Source organism: Mixophyes fleayi, chromosome 4 (genome assembly GCF_038048845.1).
Source record: "Mixophyes fleayi isolate aMixFle1 chromosome 4, aMixFle1.hap1, whole genome shotgun sequence".
Taxonomy (NCBI): domain Eukaryota; kingdom Metazoa; phylum Chordata; class Amphibia; order Anura; family Limnodynastidae; genus Mixophyes; species Mixophyes fleayi.
In genome coordinates, this window is record NC_134405.1 from 57,013,478 (window position 1) to 57,025,080 (window position 11,603).

At 42.5% G+C, this 11,603-nt stretch overlaps 1 protein-coding gene across 2 annotated transcripts; it reads left to right on the top strand.

Annotated features, from left to right (window-relative positions):
* The first annotated feature begins 230 nt into the window (after nt 1-230).
* On the top strand, nt 231-10,913 carry NUDT18 (nudix hydrolase 18). Of its 2 annotated transcripts, none has more exons than XM_075207137.1 (4): nt 231-306; nt 3,759-3,916; nt 8,225-8,438; nt 9,549-10,913. In XM_075207137.1, exons 2-4 carry the CDS (start codon nt 3,761-3,763, stop codon nt 10,091-10,093), a joined length of 915 nt encoding a protein of 304 aa, XP_075063238.1. In that variant the 5' UTR covers nt 231-306; nt 3,759-3,760; the 3' UTR covers nt 10,094-10,913. The 2 variants fall into 2 exon arrangements, with proteins under 2 accessions (XP_075063238.1, XP_075063239.1); XM_075207138.1 differs by lacking the exon at nt 231-306 and adding an exon at nt 1,859-2,818.
* Nucleotides 10,914-11,603: the final 690 nt, after the last annotated feature.

The window sequence follows — 11,603 nt, forward strand, 5'->3', positions numbered from 1 at the left end:
ACTAATCCTGTAGAAAAACTGAATGGTGTGTTATTAATATTTTTGTACAAATTTATTATAGTGGTTGGGGACTCAGTCACGCTGATACTGAGGTGAGGAGGAAGGTACAGGGCAGCTCCAGCCATACTCTGCCCCCTATGGGCGGGACATCACATCACACTGTATACTAGGCGCATGGTCACGTGTCTCTTAGTAAAGCCCACACCCGCTTCTCGTATTATCTAATCGGAGGAGAGGGCTCGACTGGCAGCGACCAATAGCCAGAGAGGAAGACGAGTGTAGCTCTTCCGGATTAGCTGACTGGAGGTGAGATGACATTAATGATACATTGCTGGGTATACGGCTGCTCACAGTGATAGGAGAATAGGAGTGTCAGTACGACATACAGCTATAGTGCTGAGATAGCCAGAGATATGTCATAGACTGTATGCTGAGATACTGTCATTGAATACTGAGAGCATATGGCTAAATAATTAGATATAGACTGAGATTCAATAATGAGATTATATAGACTGAGCTAGCTGGGTATACAGCCATAACATCATATAAACTGCTGGGACAGCCTGACATACAGCCATAAGATTATATAGACTGCTGAGACAGCCTGACATACAGCCATAAGATTATATAGACTGCTGAGACAGCCTGTCATACAGCCATAAGATCATATAGACTGCTGGGACAGCCTGACATACAGTCATAAGATTATATAGACTGCTGAGACAGCCTGACATACAGCCATAAGATCATATATATTGCTGAGACAGCCTGTCATACAGCCATAAGATCATATAGACTGCTGCGATAGCCTGACATACAGCCATAAGATCATATAGACTGCTGGGACAGCCTGTCATACAGCCATAAGATCATATAGACTGTTGGGACAGCCTGACATACAGCCATAAGATTATATAGACTGCTGGGACAGCCTGACATACAGCCATACGATCATATATATTGCTGTGACAGCCTGACATACAGCCATAAGATCATATAAACTGCTGGGACAGCCTGACATACAGCCATAAGATCATATAGACTGCTGCGACAGCCCGACATACAGCCATAAGATCATATAGACTGCTGTGACAGCCCGACATACAGCCATAAGATCATATAGACTGCTGGGACAGCCTGACATACAGCCATAAGATTATATAGACTGCTGAGACAGCCTGACATACAGCCATAAGATCATATAAACTGCTGCGACAGCCTGACATACAGCCATAAGATCATATAGACTGCTGCGACAGCCTGACATACAGCCATAAGATCATATAGACTGCTGGGACAGCCTGACATACAGCCATACGATCATATAAACTGTTGGGACAGCCTGTCATACAGCCATAAGATCATATAGACTGTTGGGACAGCCTGACATACAGCCATAAGATCATATAGACTGTTGGGACAGCCTGACATACAGCCATAAGATCATATATATTGCTGCGACAGCCTGACATACATCCATAAGATCATATAAACTGCTGGGACAGCCTGACATACAGCCATAAGATCATATAGACTGCTGAGACAGCCATAAGATCATATAGAATACTAAGAGAGCATATGGCTAAATAATTAGATATAGACTGAGATTCAGTAATGCGATTATATAGACTGAGCTAGCTGGGTATACAGCCATAAGATCATATATATTGCTGGGACAGCCTGACATACAGCCATAAGATCATATAAACTGCTGGGACAGCCTGACATACAGCTATAAGATTATATAGACTGCTGAGACAGCCTGAAATACAGCAATAAGATCATATAGACTGCTGAGACAGCCTGAAATACAGCCATAAGATCATATAGACTGTTGGGACAGCCATAAGATCATATAGACTGCTGAGACAGCCTGACATACAGCCATAAGATCATATAGACTGCTGAGACAGCCTGACATACAGCCATAAGATCATATAGACTGCTGGGACAGCCTGACATACAGCCATAAGATCATATAGACTGCTGTGACAGCCTGACATACAGCCATAAGATCATATAAACTGCTGGGACAGCCTGACATACAGCCAAAAGATCATGTAGACTGCTGAGGCAGCCTGACATACATCCATAAGATCATATAGACTGCTGAGACAGCCATAAGATCATATAGACTGCAGAGACAGCCTGTCATACAGCCATAAGATCATATAGACTGCAGAGACAGCCTGACATACAGCCATAAGATCATATAGACTGCTGGGACAGCCTGACATACAGCCATAAGATCATATATATTGCTGGGACAGCCTGTCATACAGCCATAAGATCATATAGACTGCTGTGACAGCCTGACATACAGCCATAAGATCATGTAGACTGCTGAGGCAGCCTGTCATACAGCCATAAGATCATATAGACTGCTGAGACAGCCTGACATACAGTCATAAGATCATATAGACTGTTGGGACAGCCTGTCATACAGCCATAAGATCGTATAGACTGCTGGGTCAGCCTGATATACAGCTATAATATATAGACTGCTGGGACAGCCTGACATACAGCCATAAGATCATATAGACTGTTGGGACAGCCTGACATACAGCCATAAGATCATATAGACTGTTGGGACAGCCATAGGATCATATAGACTGCTGGGACAGCCTGTCATACAGCCATAAGATCATATAGACTGCTGGGACAGCCTGTCATACAGTCATAAGATTTGAAGCTAGCAGAATGCTGTGCACGCAGGGAGACATTCTGAGATGGAACTGTGGTGTTCCCTTCCCCACTGAACAGTACATGAAATGCAGAGAGGCGCGCAGCGGTAGTTCGGAGGTGAGCGGATATTAAGGTAAGTGAGGGGAGGGCAGGGGTACCCTCCCTAGACACCTTGAGGGCCCTATAAAAGTTTTGGTATGGGGCCCCTTCAAGTTCTAGCATTATCCTTGTGCCTTACCTCTGTATCTGTCTATTAATGGCCAGTTTTATTTTATTACTGTTTGTTCATACACTCTGCAGAGTATGCTGGCACCTGGGACACTGTAATGGAATAATGTAGAATGCCTGGAAATCGTGACAGATATTATAATAAAATGCATATAGAAAGCCTGAGATAGTGTAAGGAGATATTAGTTGCTGAGTCTGCTTGATATACAGTGATGAGGTACTTATAGACTAACCAAGATCCAGTCAGACGTAATAGATTTCTCAGTTAGCATGAGCTGCATTAATAGGTGACATATAGATGCTAGAGTAATAATATATATGTGCTGTTTATGCCAAAACACCATTGTGGAAACTGTCCTTACCAGTTATCAGAAACGTTCCCCAATTGATAGGGTTCAATTTCATGATTGTTCTTTTAGCCCATAAAACGTCTCCATTGTGAGTAGGCCACGGGTGCACTTTAAATCAAAACTGTTGCAATGTGGCCAGGTTATCAGCTATTCAACACACATGAGCAAATCCTGGATTTGTTTTTGCTTGTAGATGTGAGAATATAATGCAGTATAACAGTCCCCTGTGTGCGTTATATAGTATAATGTGTACTGTGTGTAGTGGAAGGAAGCATCCAGTGTAGACAGTAGGTGATCAGTATGCTTTAAGCCCAGCTATGGCTGGGGAGCGGCTGCCTGCTGGGAATAATTACTATTAATTATGGTTGTTCCCTTCACATTTAATGTAATGTATTCCAATGAGTTTTTAGAAGCTAACCCATAGTGTCAGTGGCACCCTGTCCTTGCTTTACTTAATCTGTTGTCCATGTATGTAACGTGCTTCACGTGTCTTAGGTATGTCTTCTGGGCTGGAGGAAGAGCTGAGAACCCTATTAGATGGAGGAGCTGTCCCACTTCCTGGCCAGTATGACTTGGTATCTGAGAGACCCCGGCCCCTGAGACTGAGGCACAACGTGTGTTACATTGTCATGGGGGTTATAGTGAACGAGCAGGTGAGAAAGTGCATGTGTATACCGTGTGTATGTATTCTTTATATATATATATATATATATATATATATATATATATTCAGAAGAAGGCCTCCTCCCACCTTATATGTGCTATAGTTAATAAAATAAACTATGCTTATGCACAAAGCGCTAGGGAATATGTTGGCGCTATATACATAAATGATGATGATGTGCACACAAGCCAACGCTCACACAGTTTTTATAAAGTTTTATTGAGTCACCTTATTCTAACAGGTCTTTTTTTCATTGTACAATATGCACACTCACAAAACAATGTAAATAACATATAGTGGAGAATTCATGCATGAGTGGTAAGATTGCTTATAATAATATAGCACAAATGTTAAAGAAAATATACTGTACTATGGCTTTATTATTACCGAATGTCTATGACATTACTTTTATTAACATGCAATAGGGCTGTACTTTTATTTACATGCAATAGGGCTGTACTTTTATTTACATGCAATGGGGCTGTACTTTTATTTACATGCAATAGGGCTGTACTTTTATTTACATGCAATGGGGCTGTACTTTTATTTACATGCAATGGGGCTGTCAGGCAAGAGGGTGGGGAGCTTGAAAATAATAGATTTTATGGTCAAGGAGAATAAAATTGCTAAAAAATAGATAACGTATATTTTCTCATACATCCGATTAGTGGATATTGAGACCATGGGTTATAGAGGCTCCAATTAGGATACTAGTAATTTAAATAAACTGAGTTGCCTACAGGACAGGGTGCTTTTCTTTTGAGCTGCTTCAGCTACATGTTTTCTTAGTTTTATTTTTTATTGCTTTTAGTTTAACTTTTTAGCTCCGGCTGCAGCTTTTGAATTTATCTCTTCCGCTACAATGTTCTATTCCAATCTAGTTCCAAGGTTCTTTTCAGACATTTTGAACCTCCCAATCCTCAGCTCATCATACGGAGGCATGAAATACAACAGATTCTGGGTGTCCATATCTAAAGACTTCTCTGATGTGCCGCCCAGTCTCACCATTTCCAGTTTCGAATCTGTCTCTTTGGTCTGGAAACAGTCCCTCGGGTGTTCATGAAGTTTATGGCGGTCATGGCTGTGGTCCACTGGGATACTGTTCATCTCTTACTTGGACGATCTTTTGGTCAAAGTGGAGTCCCTGACTCTGCTTCTAACACATTACCGGGAAGCACATGTATTGGAGTCCCAGGGTTGTAGTATGAAATAATATTGTGTCCCAAAACTGAGGAGAAGACAGCAGATGTCAGGATCAAATCGGAACTCTTTATTGCCAGGTAGACATGAACCAGGTATGTAGTGTAAACAGTCACAGCTACAGAAATAGTGATAAATGACTTAAGAAGATGGACCTCAGTGGCTGGAGCCCATGCTAGACAAGGTGGCAGGTATGCAGGCTAAACAATTTCAGGACTGGAGACACACTGGTACAGAAGTCACATTGGTTAAGGACTGCATACAGCACCACACTAGTAATACTTGATAAGTTGAGCAGGAATGGTTACGGGAGTAGCTGATATATAGTAACCAGGCTGATCAATAGCCTGACTGGAGAGGTCACAGGAGCTGACACATTGCATAAAGGAATACACTGGCAAATATGCTGAGCAGGAAACAAGTGAAGTTGCTGTGTTGCACACAAAAGCATAGTCCATATAACAAGCCAAGGTCAGGGATAACGGGAGTCCATAACTTCTGAGGTTTATCCAAGGTTCAGGTATCCAGAATATCAGTCAGAGGTTGCAGTAGTAGGGCTCAGAGATTGCAGTTCGGTTACAGCAATGACCATGCAAAGCTGCAATGCAAAAGACCACTATTGAGAGGGTAGTAATCAGGACTCATCACGGGCAGCTGGAGAGCGATGTAAACCATGAATACCTAGTGTGATCGTGGACACAAACGTCTCTGAAGATGCGTTGTCCGCTCCTCTGATGTGGGAAGATCGATATCTTCAGGATGGGCAGTCCTTTGCCATAGGGAGCTGAACATTCCTGATAGCAGACTTTGGCGCTGGGCGACAGTGGTACTTCATCTCTGGTTCAGGGTCTGTGGTCTCAGGGTGAAGGCCAAGCTCCCGTTTAATGTCCCAAAACTGTGGCCGATTTTTACACTTTAGTGCAGGGATTTCTTCTCTTGTGGGGTAAACCCATAACCATTCTGTCAGGGGGTGTTATACATCAACTATCATGGAGGCACACAGATCCCCCTGGCAATTTAGGAGACCACCAGGATCACACACAGGACAGAACAAAGTGCACTGGTATTATCGGCAGTGCTCATTCCAGGGAGTTGAAAACTGGGGCTGGTTATCTCAGTAAACGCCCTGCTCCTAGGAGAGTTTCCCATTTGGCTGTTTAACATTTCAGGGTGTCTGAACTGGGGGTTCTGTCTTACAGATCTCCCAATCTCATCTCTCATGAGGATAGGCAGCTCTGCATACTACACTATGTATTCAGCCGGAGGTGGTTTCAAAGTTCCACTTAAATCATGACATTGTGATTCTGGCTGTGGGTCAGTCCTCTGAGGAAGAGGAATCTCCTCACTTGCTGGATGTGGTTAGGACATTAAATTAAGAATATGTATCCGAAGACGGATGATCATTTTGGCATCAAAACAGACTGTAGCCAGGTAGATAACTTCTGTGGTTATTCACGCTTATATTGGAGAAGGGAAACCTGTTCCTTAGTATGTGAAGGTGGATTCTACCAGCTAGGTCGGGTGACCATGGTCCTCTGTTCATGCATTCACAGAGTTTTCAAGTGTAATTGTTTTTGCTTCTAGGGGCACTATTTATGGTCGGAAGGTGCTGAGCAACCCTGCGAGGAACAGCTTAGGTACGTCCCATGTCCCCATGGTCTCTGTGTCCCCCAATTGGATGAATGTGAAAACAGGTTTTTTATACTTAAGTTAAAACCTTTTCCCTGAATCCATTGGGACACTGAGTGCCCGCTCTATTACCCTCTAGTTCTCATGTTAAATATTTTCAGGAGGGTTTTAGTTTCTCTCTCTAAATTTCTTTTTATCCAGTTCTGTTCTGTGGGGCTTAGTTAGTAAAATGATTTTTTTAAAGTGTCAGTATCCTAATAAGAGCCTCTATACCCCATGGTCCAGTGTTCACCATGGATTCAGAGAAAAGAACGGATTATAATTAGCAATAATTCCTTTTCTTTGAGAGAGTCCATGGCAGCCATAACTATAGGCTAACTCCGGGTAGCTTCCTTTTCCAGGATAGGTAGACACAGGTAACAAAAACCGTTCTCCAGATGGTATATAAGGCAGCCCCTTCTCTTCCACCGTGTGTTTGAGTGACTTTCCAAGCTTACTTCTGAAAAATATAAACACATTACAAGTAGAGGTGGGAAATTACGCTGCCATGGAGGCTTTCGAAGAAAAGGAATGATTGGTAATTATAAGTCTCCTTCTGACTCGATGACAGCCATAACTACGGTATTTACGAAAGCTATACATTAGGGAGCGCCACATCATGAACAAATTCAACCAGATATGTGGCAAATTAAAATAATTTTTTTTGTAAGCTGAACTAAGAACATGTAAGGATGAACTGTCCCAGCACCCCAGACTCGTTCCCCTAAACTGAGTCCTGGGGCTCGGCTGACTTGCTTAACTGGCGAAAGTGAGCCAGTAGAGACTGGTTTCACCCCTGCCAGCCCAATGGAGTGTGGTGCATCTGAAGTTGACTCAGCGGAGAGAGTCACTTGTTTGTCCAAAAGACCCCCCATAATCGTGTGGAGGAACCTGCAGCCGGTCCAAATTGGACCCCTGCAGGGTGAAGGACTTAGAGATTCAGGGGCCTCAATTACTGTTGTGAGTCCCCATGTTATTGATCCAGCTGCAGTATTGCAGGGTTGCATTGCCAAAGTTACTGTGGCAGATGGACTGGAGAAGGAAGATGCCAATAAGGAGTCCAGTAGTGGCAACATTTGTAAGCCCCTCCTACTGCGGCAAGAGGGTGCATTTGGGATAACGAAAGGGAACGGTGGCAAAGTAAGCCCAGCCGGTTCCCAGCAACAACAGAAAGGGTGGCATAGGCGGTCCATCCTGTCACACTTACCTTCTGTGTTTCCTCTCTCCCTCTTCCATCACGTATCTATTTTTACCGTTTTTTTATGCTTTTGCTTACTTTGGTGTAACTAAATTATTTATGAACCCGTTTGATTATTTGAAATGCTGCAAGACATTGGATGGGTTTTATACGTAGTAAAAAAGATGATGATAATGATGACATGTATGGAGGTACAATGCTCTCTATATAATCTTGTGCTATACCCTGCAGGATGAGGTGCTGATGATGCAGGAGGCCAAGGAGGAGTGTAGGGGTAGCTGGTACATCCCCGCTGGGCGTCTGGAGAAAGGAGAGACCCTGGTAGAGGGGTTGTGCCGAGAGGTCAGAGAGGAGACTGGTTTACTGTGTCAGCCCCTCACTCTGCTGGTCGTGGAAGAGAGAGGAGCCTCCTGGGTTCGATTCGTATTTCTAGCTAAGCCATCAGGTACATAGAAATATATTATTTCACAGTAGTTTGTCTTGTTTTTCTGTGTGTATCCAATAGATTTGTGCAATGTGAACACTTTTATACAGTAACCCATAGCAATCGTTTAAATGTTACATTTAGTTTTGTAATCTGTTAGAAAAATGGCAGCTACAAAATAAAATGTTAATAAATAGGCCTTGGTCCCTAAAGATTTCCACAAAGGTTTGTGTAGGAGCAGAGTCTTGTACTGGACTGAGTGAGAGCAATTCCTGCTAAGTACTTAGTAGGTACACTGGTGCGCCTATATTTGCAGAACAGTGCAAAACACTTTTCAATTTGAAATATGCCCATTTGTTTGTGTTTAATATCTATATATTAATAGCATAAGTACGACTTTTATGAATGACTTATTTCTATGATGCTGTTGTCTGAGCAGGGCACATCGTATATCAAATATTGGCGTTGTAATCGGTTGTTTTGAAGTTATTTCGCAAACTGTGCGCCTACCATTTACAACAATGTATTACCATTGTCCTCTGGAAAATGTGATAGTTGGCAATACGCCTCTACACCTACTGGTTGCTATGCAAACTGTGACAGTTATTGAACTCTTCCCGTGCACCTGCTGGGTGACCTGGAACATGTGACCTGCTGGGTGGTCTGGAAACTGTGACAGTTATTTGCACCCACATATATCAGTTCGTCCTGAGGCGACCTCAATCATGGACTTTTGTGTTCTTTCATTCTTCACGTATCCTCATTTTGTTTACAACATACATGGCAAGAGGCCGCCCTCCAGGACGTCGTCATGGTGGAACCCTTACAGGTCGCCCAGAGCGTGCAGTTCAAAGATATTAGTCAAGAATTTTATCGTCACAATCAAGGGGGTCACTTATAAATATAATTTATAAAGAAATATAGAAATATAAAGAAATTCTTTAGTTCCTTTTAATATAGTGATTTATAATGTATTTATTTATTATACTCTGTTGTTAACATTTCTACATGTAATGTGGTGTATAAAAGTTATTGGATTCTATTAATAAAGTAATTTAGTTATTACATTTCAGTTTAAGCTAAAGTGGTTACCACCAGGTTTCCATAGTAACTCTCTCATTCTCTCTTCAGGTGGCATTCTAAAGTCTACAGTCTCAGCAGATAAGGAATCTCTTCAGGCCTCCTGGTGGGACAGAGTTTCTCCCCTGCCTCTGCGCTGCAGAGACATTCTTCCTGTCATAAAACTGGCTTTGGAATACCACCGCCTACCCTCACACCCATCTATCCTGCCTCAGATATGTCCTTCACCCTTTCTCATCCTACGAATGCTTCTAGTTTGTTTCAGTTCACAAGGAGACATTTGGGTTCTACAGAGCGCCACAGAACCTGCGCACATCCCCACCACTGTCTGTGCCGCCCACGGCAGGAGCATCCTTGCTCCACTGCGTAGCCTGCTGCAACAACCTCCCAAATCCTATGGTATTTTAGGAATACAGCACCAAGGCGGGGATGAGGCAGATGGAGTGTGTTTTAATATTATGGGGGTATTCCATGGTCCAGAACCCCCCATGGTCAGCAGAGGTGGTGTCAGCTGGGTTGCAGTTGAGGATAAAGGGATGAAGAGTAGGTTGTTACAGACCTTGGAGAAGAACACATTACTGCCTTTATACAGCTGAGTCCCAGAGATCAAGCTACCTGTAAGACTTTGTGTATATATGCTCCATGCAAACTATATATATACTATATGCACCATACAAACATTACGTGTTATGCCTAACGTCCATCTGAACAAGGTCTGACTGGCACACAATTCAGTCCCCCATTATTCATATAGCAGTTGTGACAAGGATTCAGGTCAGAATGGATTAAAGTGAGCATTGTTTTGTTTCAATTTAATATCAATGAAACATGGTACAAATAATGGGATATAGGACTAACAGCAGTAAGAGGATTTCTACGAGATATAGTTCATTCCAGTCTCCTTTTTCTTTTTTTTAACCAGTCAACATGGTGCTTTGGGGCACTTTAATACGGGTCTACTGTAATGCAGATAGGCTCCAGTTAGAACTATTGAATCCTAATGTAGCTGTCACAATCCACATGATTGTTAGCTTGTTTTTAATTTTATCTTGGCAACCCCCTAAGTGCCAACAGGCAGTAAACCCCCCTTAGTCCGTTCACATATTGGCGTCTTCTTTTACTCTGCGAACCAGTTTTCTTACTGCGCGGAACAGTTCCCTCGAACCTGCTCTGTACTGTGCCCCACAGTGAGGTGCTATGTGGAAACAGAAGGCAGGGAATAATGGTGTTTGTACAGGGTTGTGTTCGTTCACTATGTACTCATCAGTCACTAGATGGTTGCGTTTTACTTGTAGGTGGAGAAACCCTTTACTATGCTTCACAACAAGTAGTCGGTCAGGGCAATGCTTCCTATGCATTTTTGCTGAATGCCAGTGTCTAAATGGAATACAATAAAGTGCTAATTTGTTTGTTCAATGTGACAGTCTATCGCCAGTACAGAATGCCCCATATGTAGGAGCATCAGGGAGCACCATGTGACCATTTCTGGCTATTCCTATTGGTATCACTCTGGCTTCTACCCTCCGTTCACAGTTAAAGGAAGGTTACTTTTGCCCCAACCCAGGACATTCAGCCCATTATTTACATTTACTCAAGTAATTCAAGTGTACTTTAGCAGAGGGGTCTAATTTAAAGAGACACCGAAAATTAAAATCACCACTGTAGTCCCACCCTGAGCTGCTTTCTATAGAGCTGCCATGAGTCTGACCATCACACATCTACTGCTCGGCCTGCTTAATTTCTTTGTGTTCTAATCTAATAAACACAATGTCAGGACACACAGTTATGTAAATGTACCAACAGAATTACTTAGAACTGTTTATATTACAGTTATGTCTCCTTACATAAAATTGTATAGTGTAAACCAATGGATGTAAATTGCTTAAGTGTGTAGATTTAGATCTGCAAATTTCTGCGTCACTTTGGCCAGAACTCAATTGCTTTTGTGATGGGACCAGGCAGTCTGCTCTAGTTGTTTTTATTAATGAAAGATAATGACATCTGGATTGTATATAGAGGCTCATGTAGTTTGCAATACATGCATAAAGTGGTCAATGCTCCTAAACACAAGACAAGCACTGATTTTGGGGCTGAAACCACATTCAT